Below are 22,038 nucleotides of genomic sequence, written 5' to 3' on the forward strand. Positions count from 1 at the left end.
GTGCACCCCTCGTGGTCCTGACTTCCTTGCTCATGTTCTCCCTCCTTCTGCTCCTCATTGGGACCTTGGGAGCTCAGTCCGGTGCTCCAGTGTGGAGACCCCGCCTCTTGTGGCATCCGGGACATTTTAGGAAATGGGTGGGAGGCTAGTGTAAGAAGACACTGATCTTGGTCTTGCTGTGTGAGCAGATGTGAGAGACCCTTGTCACCCATGTAGCTGCTGGGGTACTCTGCCTATAGGAATTCACATGAGATTGCCCAAGTAGGCTAGAAGCTCTGCAGCCTTCTCAAGCTGTGGGGGTAGTGAGTATGCATCCTTGGCGTCTTCATTTGCACAGTGGAGGAGATGGGACCCATTGCAGTCTAGTCCCACCCTGTGATGTAGCAGTGTGCCCCAGGGAATAACTCCTCTATTCCTCAGTTGTCCTGAATATTCTTTGGGTGTGGAGAAGATGTTTCCTTAAGCGATGAGATACTGGAGTATGTGTGGAGCGAGTGTGAGGGCCAGTGACATGGATGAAGTGCTCTTCACTGTTGTGAAACAGGAGTTTTTAAAACTGGAATTTGGGCGTGACTTTGGGCAGTGAACAGGGTACCCCCTGAACTGTCCCTCTCATCACTTCTTGTCAACAATGTGCAGTAGTGATGTCCCCTGAACGAACTGTAGGGACATAGAAGCAGGCAGAAAGTAGGCGGAAGATGGCTCCTGTGTCGGTGTGCTTTCCCTGCAGGCAGGCCCAGTGCTGGAGAGATGAATAAAAGAACTGCAATGTTGCTGACTTGGCAGAGGGCCGAGCTGGGGACAACCACAGCCACTGCAAAGGGAGGATGGAGATTCCAGAAACAGTCTTATTCCCATGATGGTCCAGATATTGAAATTAGCCGACAAGTATTTTCAAGTAGCCATCATGGATATGCTCAGGGACATAAACACCTCCAAACAAATAAATATAGGAACTCTTCTCAGGGAGATCAGAACTACAAGTAAGCCCGCAGACATACCAGCACTGAAAGTAGTGTCTGAAGGCAGGACTGCACCATGTGGCCATGCAGTAGCGTGGACAGGAGGCTGGGCCCTGGAACCTTTGCAGCTTCACAGCCAAGGGGAAAATGGAGGAGAGAAAGAGCAGATGCCCAGCTACCTGGTGCACGGTGTCGTCAGATTGAGTACACGAGCAATGGAAGTTTCAGATGATGAGGAAGAAAAAATACCTCGAGTACCAAGTCCATTTAAAGAGCAGAAAACAATACAGTGCAGATTCCACAGGGCAGGCACAAGGAGAACCTCATGAGGGACATCACACTCAAGTTTCTGGAGGTTAAAGTGAAAATCTATGTCTCAATCAGAGAAAAATGACTCTCACCCAAGGAGAGTTGTGGTAGGGGATCCACCAACCCCTCGTCAGAAACAGTGGTGTCCAGAGACTGGGATAGTGCCTCCAGAGTGCTGATGAGCGCCCAAACTGCCTAGCTGTGGTTCATTGTCCTTCAGGAATGAAGGTGAGATTAATGTGTTTGGGGAAATGAGAATTAACTGCCTTCGGTGTCAGGAACTCTAAGGGATGCAGGAGGTGACAGGAGTTAGGATGCGGTGATGGCTGGAAGACACAGGAGCGTGTGGTTGTCTGAAAGGCAATATAGGCAATATCACCTTAGATTAAAAACACACATAACCGGTGAAGGCAGACAGAGCTGCATGGTGTGGTTTATGACACACATCATTGCAGTACCTGACGCTACAGGGTGAACAGCGGGCTTAGTGGAGGAGCATTTATAGTTCTGCGCCGTGTGTGGGAACTGGTACAATCTTATTTGCAAGAAGGTGACAAGATATTAAGGATGTATATTATAATTCCCAGAGCAACCACTAAAGAGATAATGTAAAGAGATAGCTAAAAGGCCAGGAGCTAAGTAAAATGGAATTATGAAATATTGAGTTATTCTTAAAAAGTTAGTAGAGGAGAAAGATAAGAATAAAAAGAGAGGTAAAAAAACAAATATTCAATAGAAATCTGATTTTCCATCAACGACTACATTAAATGAAGTAAATGAGACAGCGGATAAAAGATTTTAAGAATAGATAAAAAAGTTAGACCAGGTGTGGCTCAGCAGTTAAGAGCACTGACTGCTCTTGTAGAGGACCTGGGTTCAATTCCCAGCACTCACATGGCATCTCACAGCTGTCTGTAACTCTAGCTTCAGGGTAGATTCCCTAGGAAGGTAGCATCGGGCATGAATGTACAGCAGACAGCAGTGTGTCCGGGTACTTTAGAGTCAGAGCAAATCCACAGTTGCCGCTGGAGTCCTAATGCCCTTCTCCAAGCAGCTGGTTGTAGGAACCAGACAAGCCAACAAAAGTAGGCCAGGGAGATCTGACACGTACTGACCACTCTACGTAAGTGCAGGGCACGTTCACTTCCCAGTTTCAATCCTGCTTCCTTGAGGTAAGCATACGTGGAAGGCCTTCTGATTACCATGGGGTTAGGTCAGTAAGGATTCATGATTTATCAAGCTAAGGGGAAGCCGAACATTGGCAGTAGTTTCCAAGTATCTCAAAACTTTTATGCATTTGCATTTAGTGTGTGTGTGAATGTGTGGTGCGTGTGTTCATGCATGTGTGTATATGTGCGCATATGCTCACTCATATTGTGTTGCACATGTGGAGAAGATCAGAGGACAGCTTGAGGGAGTCAGTTCTCTCCTCCCATCATGTGAGTTCTGGGGCTCAAACTTGAATCAAACAGGCTTGGCAGCAAGCACCTTTACCTGCTGAACCATCTTGTTGGCCCAGTTTCTAAGAGGAGTAGAGACTGGGTTTATAGCCCAGTCTTCAACAAGTAAGAAACTGGGCAAAGTGTACAGTGCAGTGGTTTTTGGGAACATGGGCAGTGCAGGCAGATGTCGCTGAGGGGTAGCAAATGAGACAAGTGCTCAATTGTCTCTGTTACTGCCTTGGGAGCTTTTCAGGTTCCCAAGAGGAGAAACCCTGGTCCTGTGATGTCCCCAAGTGGCTGAGGTGGCTTAGCAGTCAAGTTCGTTGTGGGGGAGTGGTGGATTAGAGAATTGTATTGGTGCAGAGCCTGCTGTCTCCACGAATTTAAGTATGTTCCAGAACAAACTTCCAAGCTCTTTTTAGGAAGACAGAAATAGGAGACATTTGTAAAGTAAAGCTCATTCTGTCTAGTACCCAAGTAAGGAGCACAAGGCATCTGGAGTCGGAAATCAAGAGGGAAGCTCCGCAGAGGTCCAGATGCGGGACTGTTCTAAAATAGTATTTTAAGGTGTGTTACTTTTGCTTGTGCTCTGGAACATTTGTTTAATGACGCAAAGATGTGTTTGAGTAAATAAAATTCACCTGCGGTCAGGAGGTTGCATTAGCAACTAGCTGACCGGAAGTTGTAGGGCAGAGCCAGGTGGAGAAGGGTATTAAGGAGGAGGAGATGCATGAGAATTTCTTGGGAGACACAAGGAGGTGAGCTACTTGCTATTCAGCTTCTCTAGGGAGCAGAATTCTACCTCAACCTTTGAATATTGAGTTCTTTAGAGGGACAGAGATTTAGATCCTTTTGTAGTTTTGAAAGAGTTGGTGCCTGAGGGAACAGAATTTCTTCAGGCTGTGGCTCTTGAACCCCTGCTGGCTGTGGTGGAGTTGCAGTTGCTGACTAGGATAGCTGTAGCTTAAAAGGCAGCAACAATTAAAGAAAACGGCATGGAAGTGGTGCAGAGGAGGAGTAGCAACAGTCAGTAAACCAAGGGAATATACCCTCTGTGCCAGAAGAGCACAGAAGAGATGGGCATGCTAGACAGAGAGACATGCATGACCACACCCAGGACCAGCAAGATAGCTTAGCGGGTTAGTGCTTATCACCAAGCCCGACAACTTGGGACCCACATGGTAGACAGCTCCTGTCCTTGGACTGTACATGGTTAATGATAAATATAATAATAAAAAAACTTGAACTTTTAGAGATGGAAACCATTTTAAACAACAAAAAAAATACATTGTGTGAGATTACTAGATTGGGAATTACAGATGGGTATGTTTACAGACTTAAGGGCGGTAATGTTACCCAGAGTAACATGCGGCATGGACGCATGAGCATCAGTGAGTCCTGGGACAACCTCAGACTCCTAGCACGCATGAAATGAATGTTCTCAGAGGGGAAAAAAAACATTTAAAAATAAGGGCCCACCAAATGTAGAAAATGAGACAGGGTCTCACTGTGTAGCCCAGGTTGGCCTGGAGCTGGAGCTCCTCCTACCTCAGCTTCCCGAGTACTGGGATTGCACGCGTGCATCACCACACTTGGCTGGAACAATCTTTTTATTTAAAAAAAAAAAAGTTGTTTTTCTTTTTTTTAAGCACTCAGGAGGCAGAGGCAGGCAGACCTCAGTGAGTTTAAGGCTAGCTTGTTACAAAGTATATTTCAGGAGAGCCCTTATCACTGCCCTCCCCTATAAAAAACTGTGTGTGTGTGTGTGTGTGTGTGTGTGTGTGTGTGTATGTGTGCGTGTGCGTGCGCACACGCATGCACATGCTTTGGTACACATATGCAAGTCAGAGCATAATCTCAGGTGTCAACTCTTGCCTTCCCTCCTGTTTGAGATAGTTGAAATAGGCTCTCTGGTTCACTGTCGTGTGTGCCTGCCTAGCTGCCTGGCCAGGAGCACTGGGATTGTACACACTGCTGCACCCAGCTTTACTTTAGTTCTAGGGGTTCAGACTCAGACCTTCATGCATGCTTCACTTAGAAATATGAAAAGGAGAAAAAGACACAAGCTATACAGAGGAACAAAGATTAATGGCAGAAGAAATTCAGTTATAAGACAGCAAGAAGAGAAACCCAAGCCACTGCAAGTGAAAATTTGATACGGTCAACACAAAAGCACAACTCATAGACTAGAGCCATGGCTCAGCAGTTAAGAGCACTGGATGCTCTTGCAGGGGATCTGAGTTCAGTTCCCAGTACCCACATGGTGGCTCATAAGCATCTAACTCCAGTTCCAGGGGGATCTGATGCCTCCCTGGCCTCCTCAGGCACCAGATATACATGGTGCACAGACTCATGTGCAGGCAAACCCTCATTCACATAATAGAAAAAAAGAAATACGAATAGAAAAAAAACCCTGAAAGCACTAGTTAAGAAACAAAACAGAAAAGCAAACCCAACTCTCACCTTAGTGGGAATAAGAGGTAGTTCATCATTGAGCCAAAGAGGAGCCGGTCCATGGCCTGGGAACACGGATGCAGGGTGCTTCGGATTCATGTTCCCATGTGATTGGATTTTTATAGTAACAAAACACTTTTCAGATGCCTCAGTAGAACATCATGTAGGTGGGTTAAGCCAAGAGGAGTCTCTGCTCGAGGCCTCAGATGGTTTCTTAGTCTTTGGGCTAGTGAAAGCTAGTGGTGGGTAAATGCATTTCAAAAGATTGCACCTCTTACTCACAAGGATGTTAGGCCACACACAAAAGTGGGAAAGGTAGCCCCAGATAAATTGTGACTAGGCTCTGGATCGTTCACAATCCAACGTCTCCCCAATTACTGAAGTCTAATCAGTGAACCAACCTTGCAGAAGGCTCACTGGGAGGCGAAGGTCATTGCAGGAACATTTGCTCACAATCCCAAGCAAAAGGTCTTGAAAAGACAAAGGCACAGTTCTGTCTCAGACACATAAAAGCCGAAATGATGCATCACCAGCAAGTCTGCATTACAGGAAATTTCCCTTAGGAAAGGGAGTTCTTGAGGCAGAGGAAACTGATGCTGGGTGAGATTCTCCATCTGTTCCAGGAATGACGAGTATACAATGGTGAGTGTACAGTGTACATTGGAGGCAATGTAAACACTGTTCTTATTTAAGAATTCTTTCAATGACAATTGGCCATTTGGAATAGAATCATGGTGCTGATGAATTAACATATAGAGATGTAACGTACGTGATGGAAGATGGGGAAACTGGATGTATTATTTTCTGGTTCTTATATCATAAGGGAAGTGGTGTTGTGACTCGAGAGTAGGTCAGGATAAATTAAAATGTGTGCTGCAAACCTTAGAGTGACTAATAATAGAGAAACAGAAAGATTTATGGTTATGGGTCCTAACAATGGGAAGTATAATGATATAACAAAAGATCACAAAGAGGCAGAGAGAATGAGGGAAAAAAACAACAGGCTTGGTAAACAAAACAAGCTTAAACCGTATCAGAAGCAGGTGAAAAGGTCTAAGCACTCCATTTAAAAGACAAGGGTTGTTTGGTTGGCTCGAAAGGCAGCACACAATTATACGGTGCCTGCAGGAAGCCCACCTTAAATATAAAAACAAAAAGGTTAAGTTGAAAGGATGGAGGAAGATAAGCAATACTAACAGTAATAACAGAAAGCTTGCGTGGCTATATAAATATCAGGCAAAGCAGATTTCAGAGCAGAAATATTACAGGGATAAAGAGTCATCTCATAATAACAGGAGGGATCAGTTCATCACAGCACATCCCCCAAGGTGCATAGCACCAGACACACAGATATTTATATACACACAGAATAAGAGCGCCCTAAAACACACGAAGCAAAGCTGCCAGGACGGGATATATGAACAGTAAAACCCACCAATGGCTTGAGAATTTCTAGCCCTTTCTCAATAATCAATAGATCACACAGACAGAAAGAGAAGTTTAGATGTGGAGGACTGGGACAAACTGTCACCCGCTGGCCTGATTGACATCCATGCGACTCTCCACATCACGCACCAGAATGTTCATTCCTTTCCAGGGCACATGGAATATCCATGCATAACCATGTGTGGCCGTGAACAAATTAGTCAGGAAATTCATAAATACTGAAATCATTCACAGCTGATTTCCTAGGATAGGATTAGGAAAAAAATCAATAAAGATTATAACTGGAAAATTCCCTAATATTTGGAAACTAGGCACATTTCTAATGGCTGAAGGGTCAGTTTGGGAGTGGTGTGGTGGTAGAATCTCTGTCTAGCTTGTGAGAGTCCCTGGGTTTCAGCCCCAACTGTACCTCAGACAACAAAACAATGCTGGCTGTTTACGAACATCTAAACTCAACTTCCACTAAAACACCGGGAAGGTCCAAATAAATAAAGGAGGAGAGAGCAGAAGGCTCAAACAGAGGGAAAGGAAGCAACAAAGAACCAGCTATTAAAAGGACAAAATTAAAAAAAAAATCTGTTTAGTGTGTGTTGCGTGATAGCACACATGGGAGTGTGTGCCATGGTGCACACGTGGAGGTCAGAGGACAGTTTCCACCATGAGTTCTGAGGGTCGAACTCTGGTCATCAGGCTTGCATGACGAGCACTTTTGCCTGCGGAGCCATCTCTCTGGCCCATTTTTATTTTATTCTTATTTTCTCTGCAGCCCAGGCTGACCTTGACCACCAGGGACACTCTGTTTCAGTCTCCTGAGTGTGGAATTGTAGGAGCCGGCCACCACGCCCAGCTCAGGAGGTGGTTCTCTGAGATGAATGAGTGTTAAACTGTGAGCTAGAGTCAAGAATATAGAGGAAAGACACAAATTACCAATATGAGAGATGATTAGAGTATGCTAATTATAGACGCTACGGATATTAAAAGGATGTGGAGGTAATGCATGATCAGCGTGTGCTAATGAATGCCACAACTTAGGTGACACGAACAATCCCCCAGAAGACCCTAATAATAAAAGCTTACCCAAGAAGAAACATATCTCATATCTATGGAAATAATTGAATTTTTAGTTCAAACTGTTCCCACAAGGAAAACTCTAGGCCCTAATGGCTTCACTAATGAGTTCTAACAAACATCTAAGGAAAAGAGTATCCATTTGCTGTGGGTTGAATTACATGTACCCTTGTCACCCTCAATTTCTTTCTCAAAGTCCCAATCCTTAGTGTTTTACAACATAACCATATTCGGAGATTGAATCTGTACAGAGGTAATTGTTGGAAATTGAGGCTGTAGGGTGGGCTCCAGTGCTATGTGACTTGTGTTCATAGACGGGAGATCAGGAAACAGGCATTTATTGAGGAAGACTGGCATGCAGACACGAAGGCAGCGCTTAGGCATAAGAGAAAGGAGCCAGCCCATGCTCAGAGGGACCTAGCTCCTGGAGCTATATTTTGGGGGGATGTTGTTACACTGGCTACTGTTATCCTGGGACGTCAAAGGCAAGGACACCTTCCCTGACTAGTTCTCCTGACAATCAAGACAAGGAAAAGACATAATAGAAGCAAACATCTGTCCAATATCTCTGATGAACTGGCAAACATTTTTAGACAAAAACTTTAGCAAATCTATTCAAGCATCCACTTAAAATACTATGACTAAGCAGGGTCAGTCCCAGGAATGGGAGCTGAGCATGGGTTTTGAAGATCAATCAGTACAGTGGTTGATATGGAACTGTAATATCAGTGATTAACTATAAAGAGAAAGCTATAAGTAGATGGATTTTGGCAATACCTAACATCCATTCCTGATTATATATGTAGAAAACCAAAAGCAACTTCTCAGTGCCAGCGCAGTGACTCGCATAGGTGAAAATGCTTGCCAAGCAAACCTGATAATTTGAGTTTGATCCCCGGAATTCACAGTGGAAAGAGATAATCAATTACCTCAAATTGTCCTCTGAACTCTCATGGCATACATGTTCCTGTACTCATACATACAGATCACTGTTACACACACACACACACACACACACACACGCACGCACGCACGCACGCACACACACACACACACACTCACACACACGTGCGTGCGCACACCCACAAAAAACACTTTTTTTTTTTTTAAAAAAAAGAAAAGCTATGTTGAGCAGATAGTAGGGAACCTCTCAATTGATAAGGGCTTTCCACTAAGATGGCTCTGGCAAGATAAACTGTGTGAAAGACTGACTGCAAGAGCTGATGAAGCAGGAGGAGCTTCTGTGGACCACACAGCAAGCACAGTCATCCCAGAAATGTGACAGTGATGGTCTCAGATGTGGCGATATGGGCAACTCTTAGGTGATTTTTTTTCTGTCTTTGATAAATACATTTTTGTGGAACATGCTTATTTCCCATGTCACCTGAGAAACAACCATCCCAAAAGGGTCTCTACAGGGCTTTCTTTTTTTGCATTTTGTAAAGTTTGAGTGTTTTGTAAGAAGACTGAGTTTCTCTTAAAATATGGAATAGGGCCCATGAGATGGCTCGGCGGGTAAAGGTGCTTGCTGCACAAACCCGGCCACTTGAGTTTGATCCCTGGAACCCATGGTGGAGCAAGAGAATTGAATCCTCAAGGGTTGTCCTCTGCCTCCCAATAATGATGATAAGTTAAGTAAATGAAAGCAAAACCCAAACCAACAGACAATCAAGACTATGGCCTGAGACTGAAGTAACAGGTCTCTGAAGACCCAGAAAGGCTGATGTGGGAGCGGCGGTAGCCAGGGCGCCGATACCCAGTCCTACTGCATTTTACTCATCATGTTCTTGTCAAATCTGTGCTTTGGCTGGACACACAAACCGTGTTAATAATTGTAGTTAATACATGGAGCCGTCTCAGAACATTCGACAGTAGACTGAGCTCCTTAATCCTGTGAAGGCAGTTTGGGATCTCTAATTACTTGGTTGAAAAAAGGCAGACACTCGGGGCTGCAGCAGTGTTTGGGAATTAATCTTTAAAGCCTGACAGTGAACATTCAATTCAATTAGGGAGAGCGATTGGCGAAGATTCCTCTCGCCTTCGCCCCTGGTAGCAAGCCCGGACTGATTGGTCCTCATCTATCCTGCTGCCGTCATCAGCAGAGCACCTTAGCAGACAGGTGTGCAACTTCACCCAGCGGGGACGACATGTCACGCCTTTACCAGCTCTGTCTCCTTGGACACCACTGCCCAAGAATCCTAGTGCACTGTGCTGCCCTCAGGCATCTTGGGGTCTAAACTTTCTTCTGCTTTCTTCCCAGTTCCTTCCATCTGCTCCATGTCCCTCCCTGCCTTTTCCCTCTCATCTCTTCGCCCCGCTCCTTTTTCTTCTCCCTCCTCTCTAACTCAACACCTTACTGCACATCACAAAAGGTTTATATGTAAGTGCGTTGTACTTGGAAGTGTAGGGCAGGGACTTCCCCACTCTTCCTTCTCATGGCTTCCCTCACTCAGTGCTGTGCCCTTCTTCCAGCTTGGTTCTCTTAGAGCTGGCCATTCTCCTTGCTGCTCAGACCCCAGACCTACGGTGGTCCTGTTCTCTCTTACTTCTCCACTGTCTTCCCTCTAAGGGGTTCCTATTGCTTCTGACTCCCACTGCTGCTACCTCTGTCCCAAATTCCTACATAAGCCCGTGCATCTTTTTCCTGCAGGGCAGCTAAAGGGGTCGTGTGGGCTGGAGCCGGCTACCTCCTCCCCCAGGAGACCCCGAATGCTCTACTGCCATAGAGACACTCTCTCCATGCCCCTTCTTGTCACATCCTGTTCACCTCTCTGGCCAGACTGGCCTTTGTGATGTTGCATACTCAGGCAGAACTCTTTTCTCACCCCTTCGTGTGGCCTACCATGGCCACCCTCTCAGCCCCTTCTCTTGGCTTTAGAGCCCCCTTTCTTGCTGACCTTGGACCATCAGTCTTAGTGCCTGATACACTCCTTCTGCTGGTTTGTGTGGGCCCTGTCTTCCTGACAGTAAGGTCAGTTCTTGGAAGGCAAGCGTTTGATTTTGGTTGTTTCCTGTGAGCAGTGCTGGCTCGCTAATAAGCACCAGGAGTGTTTGTTGAATGAGTAAGTGGAAGAGCTTCACAGAGGCAAACATTGGACACCATTGTTTCAGAGCCGCCGTCTTCCTCCCTGTTCCCCTCCATGCCACTCTCTTTCTCAGAGGAAGTACTGAGCAGTGTTCATAGCTCCTGCCAGTCCTAGGGGCAACAGCCATCCTGAGCTTGGTTTAGGGTCTTACTGAAAATGCATGAGTAAACAAGATGTGTGTGTATGTGTGTATGTGTGTTTAAAAAAACACTGAAATATAACAAACTCTACCACTGTAGCTGGGTTTAGGGCTGCAGTTCATGCTGTTGACCGGCTTGGCTGTACCCATCCCCAGGACGCCTCTTACTCTGCCCACGCTCCACCCACACTCCAGTCTTCCAGCTCCTGGCTGCAGCCTTTCTGTTTCCTGTCTGTGATACTGACTACTCAGGAAGCAGCAGGAAGGGAAATGGTCCAGCATCCATCCTTTTGGGGCTGGCCTGCCCCTCTGAGTACAGTGTGATCAAGGTTCCTGCACGTTGTGGCTGCTATCAGGGAGCACTGCCTAGAGGCACTCCACTGTATGGGCCGATTCCATTGTGTTACCCTTTCATCTGTCTGCGGACAAGTGGGCTCCTTCCACCCTCTACCCATATAAATAAGCGCAAAGCTTCCTTGAGACCCCAGTACCAGATGTTTGGGTTTCTTCTCAGAAGTGGAATTGCTAGGTTTCATGGTAACCCTACAGGTTTCTGGCAATCACTGAGTTGCTGTCCATCATGATTCCACTATCTTGCCTTCCTGCCAGCATCGTAGGGGGTTCTGATTTCTCCACATCCATGCCAAAGCCTGTTATTTTTGTTTCTGTTTTTTATACTAGCCGGCCTAATTAGTATGATGTTGTAGTTCATGTGTCTTAGGAAATGCCGTCACACTTTGTAAACGTGGCTTGTCCTGTGTGCGCGGTGTTGGCCTCTTCCTGCCTGACTGTGTGAGCCCCACAGAGCCTCACTTGCTCACTTAGTTTTTCTATGAGCATCATACTTGTGCATAATTCCAAAGAAGCAGCCACGTTCTGCTTTCTATTGCCCTGCTGCCAATCCCTCTACACTCCCCAGCCTTCTGGCTGCTCCTATTAGTTCTGTGTCTTTAAACATGACTACTGCTGCCTCTTGGTCTTAGTCTTTTTAGTTTGAGACCTAGCTGTTGACCCCTGGCATGGAAGGGGAGACCAGAAGGGCCCTCCACACATTCTGTGGGACCTTTTCCTCATGATCTCTTGTTCGGGTGAGCATAGATATGTACATATTCCTGGAAACCTTTCAGAAATCAGCAATTTGAGGGCCTTCAGGACTTGGCAGGTAGAGTTAGCTCATCTCTAGTGGAAGCTATCCTAGGAACAGGTTTGTGGAAGTGTGTGGGTGTACTTGTTTGGGCTTTTCTAGAACTTACTCAGGAAAATCTGGTGCCAGTGATACTCAGGGAATCTTGCTGTTTCAGAACTCTAATCCCCACATGCCCTGCCCAACTCTACTGTTGCTCCTGCTGCAGAACCTCCCCTGCTCGGGTCTCACTCCTGTCTGGGGCAATGCTTTTGTTTCCACTTCATGGCGTGAGAGACTTAGGCTCAGTGAGGTGGAGTCCCTGGATCACAGGACCACATGACCAGCAAGATGCAGTGTCAAGGGGAGTGTCTACAGTGTGTGCCCTTCACCCTGTAATAACAGTGAGGAGAACCAGCTCCAAACACCTCTGTGGCCAGGCCTTCTAGCTATGGTACTGTAGCGCTCCTGCCTGGGCTTGTAGGCCACTTGGAGTCAGCTTTGTACTGGACTGATGGAGGAAGGTCATTGGTTAATTAATAAAGAAACTGCTTGGCCCTGATAGGTTAGAACATAGGTGGGTGGAGTAAACAGAACAGAATGCTGGGAGGAAGAGGAAGTGAGGTAAGACGCCTCAGACAGATGCCAGGCCGCTGCTCTCCAGGGCAGACGCGATGAAGCAAGCCGCCAGGTCAGACATGCTGAATCTTTCCCAGTAAGACTGGTGCTACACAGATTACTAAAAATGGGTTAGGCAAAATATGAGAATCAGCCTGTAAGAGGCTAGAGCTAGTGGGCCAAGCAGTGTTTAAAAGAGTACATTTGTGTGTTGTTATTTTGGGGTTTAAGCTAGCCAGGTGGCCAGGAGCTGGGCAGCAGAACACAGCCCGCAGCTCCCTCAACACTGGACAGTCTCCTGGGAGCCTCATTCCCCAATGGGGAGGCAGGATGAAGGTGAGGGGCAAGGACCCCTCTCCTAAGAAGACACAATTGCTCCCAATCTGTTCCTTATACTTTATGACTGGTCCCTGTCTGCTTTGACTGTGGCCTGGCCACATGTTCTGTCTGCTCCAGAACAAGTAGCCGGTCAATGGAGGCTGGGGCAGGACTGTGACATGTTTGGAGCCAGCAGGTAGGAGAGGTGTGAGGTTGAGTGGAGATAGGGAATGCTGTTTTCTTAGCCCCAGAAAAAGGAAGTCTGCACATTTCTATGAGGAGAGAGAAAGTGACTACAGCTTTTGTTTTGATATGGAATAATAGGAACCCCATTTCCCAGGAGCCCCTTGCAGACCTCGAGCACAGCACTCACCACAGTGTCTGGTGCTGCCTCTCTGTGTTTCCCTTGCAGGTATGGAATGCTGTGGACTCGGGGCACTGCCTGCAGACCTACTCTGTGCACAGTGAGGCCGTACGGGCTGCGCGGTGGTCTCCCTGTGGCCGGCGCATTCTCAGTGGCGGCTTCGACTTTGCCCTGCACCTAACAGACCTCGAAACAGGTGTGTCCTGATGTCTCACAACCCCAGGTTAGCCCTCTCCCTGGGAAAGTCTCTCCAGAGGGTCCTGATTGCAAACCACCCATAGTCATGGTGTGGTGAGGGCCTCAGGACAGACTCATTTCCCTGGCGGGTGGGTGTGCAGACCATTTGCAGTGGTACTGCAGCTGTCGACAAAGTCCTGGGACCAGTCCTCTGCCAGTCAGCAGAAGACAGCCACTGTTGTCTCAGCCCCAAGCTGCAGGGCCGGATAAAGAGGCAGCTTTTTAATCAACTTCTGCTGTGTAATTTGGACCAAAATATCATGGTGTCCTGTGGTTGGCATCAGTTTAGAATTCCTCTCAGTCCATGGGGTGGAACTAAGTTCCATAGGGAACTCTTCAGAGGGGCTCTTCCCAGTATTTATAGTGAGAGGCCCCCAGGCAAGGGGGTTTCATGTAGGAAAATCCTCAGGAAGCCTCCATTAGTTAGAGAAAGAGGGAGCAGCCAGCAAAAGGGGTTTTCCCAAGCAGGGTCGATACAGCAGTCCTGGGTTGGGCCACTCAGTGACGGCAAGGGAGACTGGGGACTGTTGAATATGGAGTCTAACCTATAGTATTCAACTCAGCCCTGGCTTCCTGGACAGAATTCTCATTCTGGCTGTCAGCAGCAATGGGCTCCGAGGCCTGACAAGTTAGGGACTCGTGACTGTGGGTGACTGATGATGAGTCTGGGGCAGCCATGGGACGTGGTCCTTTTTGTGTTCCAGCTAGGAGGACCTGGAACTGCAGCTGCTATCATGTGACATGTGGCTCAATGAAGGGGTGGGAGAGGAGGCGCTTGTCCCGTCAGGTGCGCTGAATCATGGAGGGCGGCGTGCTGCCAGGGCTCCCAGGGGCTCTTGTGTGCAGAGTAGGTATAGAGAGGCGGGGCCCCACTTCTAAGTGCTGCTGTCCAGTGGGGAGTGATGGAAGGCCTTCTTCATCTTCCTTTACCAGGAATGGTGTCTGCATGGGGCTCATCTACTGCAGAACTGTTTTCATTCCTTTAATTTGCTATGTATTATACACATACCATGTGCATAGCTTGTGCTGGGGTGTGCTGGATGTCGTGTCCCCGCAGAGGGCAGAGTTGATGCGTTTGGATCTCAGCCTCCAGAAAGGCCTCTGGACCCCAGATGAGGCCTGTCCTGTGAGGATAGCTGGCATTTCTGTCTGTGTCCTGGCAAGTGTGTGTCCCCAAGGATGGACCCATCCTGGTGGTCTCTTTGTCATTGCTTGGACGAGGCTGGCTCGAAGCTGCATAATTGGAGAGCTGAGGCTGGCCTCTGCCGTGTCCTCCTATGCTGAGTAATGAAGCTCACAGGGCTGCTGGGGTGGGAAACAGCAGACGCTTGCACACGCCTCCCTGGCCCTGGGTCTTAGCACTTGTGCACCCTGTGGCCTTTGTCCGGCTCTAACTAGTCTTGTCCTTTCTCTTCCTGAAGTCTGATCTTCCATTTTCTTCTTCTGCTTCTCCCGCCCATGGTGATTTGGCTTTTTCATTTCAATCTAATTAGAGCGCCCTGCCAGGAGAAGGCAGCGCAGGGCGTTCTCTCTGCAGTGCTTTGGGAATTAGTCACTCGGTGCCCATTGTCATTAATGGGAATTTGGCGCCAAGGCCATTCATCCTGGTGTCCTCAATCAATACAGTTAAAAATCTGTGGATTCGAAAATGTCAATACCCGGCCTGAAATATGGAGGGCCAGTACCATTTTATCTCGTTAATTTATAGTTCTGACGGGCTGTTGGCTTACGGAACAGCCATGAATCAACACTTAATCAAATCTGCTCACAGATTAATTATTTTTGGCGCTCTTGTTTCCGTCTACAATCTTCCTAACAAACGTCTCTGCTACATTAGGCACACAGGCAGCCTCAGGGAACACTGGCAGACACCACCCAGGCCCTGTCCGTGACCTGTCCTGCAAACCAGGATTGGTTGTCTCCTTCAAGTCCCGCTGGAGCTTGCTCAGCCCTGAGGGCCCCTCTTGCCGATTTCAGCTCCTTAGAGTTGTCCTTCTCCTTCATGGTAGGTGGCAGCTCCTCCTGACAGTGGGGTGCCTTCTATTTGGGGTCTGAGGTGGGTGTGTAAATTAAACCCCACAGTTTAGCTTTCTGCAGAACTCTAGGCAGTCATGGCCAGGGACATTCTCTCTAGGATGCTCACTGTCCTGACCTCCTCCCATTATCTCGATGCCACTGTGTCTTTTGTTGGGGTCATGGTGGGTGGGAGGAATTGGCCAGGTGGAACTGCATCCTGCACGACTATTCCTTTTCTAAGAATTGTCTTCGGCCCCATCATATGACTAGGAATGATGCCATAGAGAAAGAGTGGTCTGCTGTCCAAGTTCTCGCTGTAACCCTGGTGTCCCACATGCCACTAGGCCTATATTGAGTTAGTACAGATAAATGGAGTAGGCCCTTTGCTTGGGCATCATGGTTAGTCCCCCACTGGCCTGTGAGAACCCCATCTGTATCCCCATTTCTTTGATGTAGAACTGAGGCTTTGAGTGTTTGGTGACTTCTTGAGATCACCCAACCAGTGGTGAAGCTGATATAGTTTGGGCTTATGGGGCTGGCAAAAGTGTCCTGCCAACACGTGGACTGGTATGGCCTCCCCTAACCTCTGTCTTGGCAGGGTGCTCGGCTGCCTCCAGGTAGTGGCTCAACATCTGTAGAAAACAGGCTTTGGGAGAATGGAGTGCCCGGACAGTCTTGACTGACCCCTCTGATTAAGTGGTGGGCTGGAGGATGCTTCTTGAGCTGTGGACAGCTATGTTCCAGTATGAGCAGTGTTCGCCTTGACAGCTCCAGAGCACTTGGCGTAGGACGAGTGAACAGTGTCCAAATGAAGGCCGCATTGAAGAGTGCTGTCGGCTCCTGAGGTTTTGGAGGAGAGGCCATGAAAGAAGGCTCTGTGTCAGGTTAAGCCTCTGAAGTGGCACTAGCTCCCACTGGTGCTTGAAGCAAGTGCCGCACTGAAGCCAGAGCCTCTGTAGATTTTCAAGCTCTGTGGCACACTCCAGGAGAACCTGCTTAGGGCCCTCAGTGCCCCTGGAGACCAGGAAGAAAACTGTGTGCTGGCCGTGTCCCAGGTCTCAGTGGGTAGGGCCTGCTTTCAGACTGGCATTCTTTTCTATTTACCACTTTATGCCCAGTGAGGCTGCATCTAGGTCTAGCAGGGCCTGAGCTGATGATAGTCCCTGGCCCCTGTCCTTCAGGTACCCTCTTGCCCAGTGAACAGCTACCCTCCCACCACCTTTGTTTGCCATGTCACAAGCCCCTCTCTAACCCCCTTCTGTATGTGTCCGTCATCTGTGACCCCCTCTCCTGCAAGCTCCCCAAGCAGCTTTTCATTGGCCCCTCTCTGGAGAGGGTTTGTGCACCTCCATAAACCAATCTCATCTCATCCTTAGCTGGGAAGCTCATGCCAGCCCTCCTTATGAAGAAGGCAGCACCCAGGCCCTGGCGTGATTTTATTAATTGGCACGGGCTCCCAGGAGCCGTGTTCCTCCTGTGTGTAGGCAGCAGCCATCAACGAGCAACTGGCCCTTCTTAGGTTAGGCTGCCTTTGTCGTCTGACCCTGGAGCTGAACGCGGCCGGGGCATGTTTGATTTCAGCATGGTTGGTTCTGTGTTTCAACAAAGCTGCTTATAGCTAAACACAGCTGGTTTGCAAGCTAACTCCCCACCCCCTAATTTTAAGAAATTCAGTTTAGTCCAGACAATTGAAAGTAGCTGGGCTCGGAAAAAGAGTGATAGCAACTGCCAGCCTCCTGCAGCCGCCTTTCATTACTCTGGGGCTTGCTCCTGCCTTTGCTGCATCTTCTCTCACAGCTACTCCTGAAGGGCAGTTTTGAGCCCAGTTTTATGGTAAGGATGCCAGGCTCTGAGCTACACTGCTGGTGAGTTCCAGAACCCTGATAGTGGGCATGCCGACGAGGCCTACCTGGCCCTCAGCTGGCATCCTGCCAGTCCTCTGCCCACTTGCCAACATGGGCCCTGCTCCTGATACATGGAGGTTGATTTGAAAGTTAGCAAGCTTCTTTTCTCGTTAACTTTGAGTCAGGATGGTTAAATTTACAGCTGGCTGAATATTTCCCAGAGGATGAGTGTAACGATATTGATTTTAGCGAAATGAGTCATATGCCTGCTGCCTGGGAACACAGGCTCAATTACCACGAGCCAACAACATAAGCTTTCCCTTGTCAACATTTTTCCTACATGTTCATGAGTCTATGGCTAGCAACAAAGAGCTACAGAGAAGGAAAGGTCATGAGTAGCTGGCAGGTCTGGAGGTGGGGCGCAGGCATAGGGACTTTAGGGTCACACAAGTTCAGTCACTGTCTGCATGGCTGGCCAGTAGGGCCAGATGTCCTTTCCCTTCCCAAACTCCCTTTCCTCAGCTCTGAGATGTAGGCTAATTCCTGCCATTGCCCACGACTGTGGTGTGCTAAGTGCAAGGTCCAGAGAGGCCTGAAGGACAGACTTATGGAACATAGTGGTTCCCGTCCCACTTGTGACCTCACAATAACTTAGTTAAGGTGAGCTCTTGCAGAGGAACAGATGGCCCCTCTCTTTCCTAGGGATCAGCGCTTGGCTTTCATTAAACCTGAAATTCCATTGATGTGGCAGGAATGGTTGGGAACCAGACACACTGAATGGAAATGGAGGTCCTTTGCGGGCCCTGGAGCCTGCCTAACCGTAGTGTCCCCTCGCGCAGATGTTAGGCTGACAGATGATGTTACCCTGGTTACATGGGTGGCTACCTTTAGGGAAGCCTAATGGCTCTACCTAAGGAAGGAAGAGGCGCAGCTCAAAGGAGTTGCCTGTGCAGGGTCACCCAGCGTCGCCTCAGTGACACTGGATGGTGAAGCTATGGGAATGGTGGTGTCAAGAGAGCAGAACCCTTAAACATGGTTTTGCTTTAAGGATGATTTATTCTAGGACTGGGGATTGCATTTGGAACCTCATACTCTTTGAGCAAGTACTCTGCACCAAGCCACACCTCGCCAGCCCAGAAACATATTTTCTACTTGTATCATTATTGATCCAAAAAGGAAAAGAAGTAATTTTTCTTAACTCCAAGAAGATCCAAACAGTTTTTATACTGGTTGAGCTCATTATAACCAGATCAATACAGCCAAGTGCCAATGGATTACATATTTTAAAACTCAATTTCCTATAAGCCTGCAGTGAATAAACAGAATTTCCTATAACAAGCAGACAAGCAAGATAGTCCCAAGGTAAAGGTCTGTTACAGCTAGCCCAAGTGCTGAAGAAGAGAACTGATGGGCAGGCCACCATCCGGGAGAGGGGAGAGAGTGGCCACGGATTCCAGGAGAAAGGCCTTCTCCTCCAGAGGAGCTAGTGCCCCTGGTCAAGGCTGCTCCCTGATGAATGTCTCCTAACCTTTCTGCCTTTCTCTTCAGCAATGGCAGAAGCCAGCCCAGGCTGCTGTATTCTCCAGGCCTCATGCAAAAGCTTCAACAGTCATTAGTCTCTTAAGGTTCCCGCTGTTAGAACCCAGCATCCCTTGGCTTTAGCTTTTAATTTAACCACAGATGAATTCAATAAGTTGGGGTTTAATTTTTCAAGCAATAATGGTTCACTTTGGTTGCTTGCTCCACAGAGTGCTATGTACGCACTTGGTTTTTGTTGAGCAGCGAAGGGACCACCTGAGTCCCTTCTCAAGAGACATCTGGTCTGGGAGTTGGGTCTCTGCTCACAGCCTTATCACCCTACCTGCCTCAGTTGTCCGCCATGCTGGTGCCTGTGATGCTGATCTCTGAACTAAAGTCTTAGAATTTTTCCTTAGTGTTTTCCACTAAGTACCTGTTGGCTTATTAAAAATCTCTTAGCTTTGGACTCCTTAACAAAGAAAAATAGTAAAGCCCCACCTCTTAGAAGTAGAAAATACTTATGACAGCCTCTTTCTAAGTGGAAAATTTTAGTCCTTTCAAAGACAGATATCAGTGTCTTTGGGAACTGAGGGGAATAACATTTAGATTTTTTTTTCTTTTTAGCAGGAGAACTTGAGCCACCACCTTTTAGCAGCCCAGCGTTCCCCCCTTTCTTCCCTGTCACCAGCAAGGTTGTGTCACCCACCTTTTAGCAAGCATCTGGTGACTTGCGGCTATTTCAAAATGACAACATGGCTGGTCTCGTGCTGTGCTCCAAGGACCCAGGAAAGCACCTGCCTCCCACCCCCAGGGAGAGTTTTCCTTTGCTGTGGGTCTGAGGATGGACAGTAGTTTCCAGATTTGGGGGTGGAGAGGGGAAGAGACTCCTCGTTCTATTCAGTGGGACATTTGCTACCTGTATATCAACTAAGTGCCTGATCTCTGACTGCGGCTTAAGGGGCATGGAAGAGGGTCTGGAGAGACGGCTCAGTGGGTAGAGCACCTGCCTCTTAGGCACGAGGACCTGAGTTGGGGTCTCAAGGATTCACATAAAAGCCAAGTGAGGTAGTTCCTGCCTATAATCCGAGCCCCAGGGAGGCAGAGACAGATGCCTGGGGCTTGCTGGCCACCAGTCCAGGCAGATTGAAGAGCTCCAGCTTCAGTGAGAGACTTTTTCAAAAAGTAAGTTGAGGAAGGCATCCAACATCAACCTTTAGCCTCTCCACCCTCCCTTCACGCCTACATGCAAGCATATACTCACAAAAAAGGTGAAGAAAAGCTTGGGTTGTGAAAAAAATGAGTAAACTGGAGAAAAAGCATATTCCCAGTTAGATTAGCTTTCCGTACAGTGATTGTTTATGAGGGTGGTTTGAGGGTGTGAAGTCCTAATGTGGCACCTACAGCCTGCTGAGTTCCCTGAGCAACAACATAGCACAACATAAAAACAGTGCTGTAGTTTTAAAAGGCCATCTTCCACTCTCTAGAACCCAGTTTTGAAAACTGTGATCACAGCTCCACAGGGTTGTAGAATTGAGCGTGGGGTTGTGAAGACTCAGCAACTGTTAAAGGTTTCTGAGTGTGCAGTGACCAAAAATGAATTCAAGTTCAAAAGCGTAATGGATCCAAGATGCTTTCAGCAGTACTCACCCATTTTCATGACTTTACTGCAGCCTCGGCCTGAGCCTGCACTGTGGGCATTCTGTACTGTGAGTACCATCAGGTAGGACAATGCCAGTGAGACCCACCCGAAAGCCTCAGCTCAGATTCAAGACTCCTGTGTGATGAAGTGCAGTGCTAGTCCTGTTTACAAAGTTTTCTGCTCCTGCAGAAATGTAACAGTTCCATTCTGGGACAGAAGGACTTTTAATATTTTACACTACTCAGCATGTAGGCGTCAGGTTAGACATCCTTGGATTGTATTGTGTCAGAGTGCTGGCTTTAAATTGCTCTTCAAATCAGCTTCATTTTAAGCATGGTGAATGAAGTTTGGCCTGGGATAGAATTTCCAGCAGTTTCTGGAATGGCTCTAGACATAATTCTGTGATTTTTTTTAAAAAATGGATTTATGCAAAGTGGAGTTCTCAGCATCTCTGAATATCAATCAATTTTGAAGAACTTTGAAAGTATGATATACTCTGTTGTATTAAATAGAATTCTTGTTTCTTTTTGTTGTTTATATTTTGAGTTAGGGTCCTACTCTGTAGCCTGGGCTGGTCTGAAATTTACTGTGTAGCCCAGGCTGTCCTCCAGCCTTCTTCCTGAGTCCTGAAAGTACAGGACCTGCCACACATACTCAGGATTTAATTCTCGATGTAAAAATAAACAAGTAATCCATCTCATTAGTATGCAAATTTGATTTCATCTTTAGTAAATAGTAAAATCATATGTATGCCAAAGAATTGCTTTTAAATATTTTTATGATTATTATCAGCAAATATTTGTTGTTTGCACCTACTGCATATGCTTATGTACCCGAGGGTGCATGAAGTATCTTGGATGAAAGGAGCAGTGAATGACAAAGGCTGGTAAGCCCTCCTTTCTAGGGTTTGCCTTGTGTCAGTGTCTCCTCCTGTAATTCTTGGGGTGCTGGGGGGCAGGTGGTCAGCATGCTGCATAGCTGAGGCCGTGAGCACTTGTGCAGCTTGCAGGCACTCCTTGATAAAAAACCAAGTATTTCCAGAATCCCCTGACTCCAGAGGAGAGTAGAAGAAAAAAATAAAGAACGCTCTTAGTCATCCTTTGAGGGAAAGGGCAGGTGCAGCTGGAGGGTGCAGGTGCAGTGTGGGGGTGACTGTGCTCAGGGAAGTGTATGCCAGCTGGGTGTGGTGGCTCACGCCTGGGATTCTAGCACTTGAGAGGCTGAAGCATAAGGATCACCAGGAGAGGTCAGCCTGGGCTACGCAGTGAGTTCTATCCCAGCCTGAGCTACAGATGAGACCCAAATAAAACAAAACAAAACAAACAAAGCAAGGTTTGCCCAGGGATGACCTGTCTGTGCAAAGGAGACCGAGTCAGGACCATTAGCAGTTCAGTAGGAGCCTTTGTGGGTTACACACCAAGACTCTGTTGTGTGTGTGTGTGTGTGTGTGTGTGT

The 22,038-nt window shown here is 47.5% G+C and overlaps 1 protein-coding gene across 1 annotated transcript in view; it reads left to right on the forward strand.

Annotated features, from left to right (window-relative positions):
- The window catches only part of Wdr25 (WD repeat domain 25), a 130,401-nt gene that overhangs the window by 68,042 nt on the left and 40,321 nt on the right, over positions 1–22,038 (forward strand). Inside the window, exon 3 of the mRNA XM_005343547.2 lies at positions 13,378–13,525. Within this exon, the coding sequence (XP_005343604.1) occupies positions 13,378–13,525 (148 nt within the window). The remainder of the gene's footprint in view (positions 1–13,377; positions 13,526–22,038) is intronic.

Source organism: Microtus ochrogaster, chromosome 1 (genome assembly GCF_000317375.1).
Source record: "Microtus ochrogaster isolate Prairie Vole_2 chromosome 1, MicOch1.0, whole genome shotgun sequence".
Taxonomy (NCBI): Eukaryota; Metazoa; Chordata; class Mammalia; order Rodentia; family Cricetidae; genus Microtus; species Microtus ochrogaster.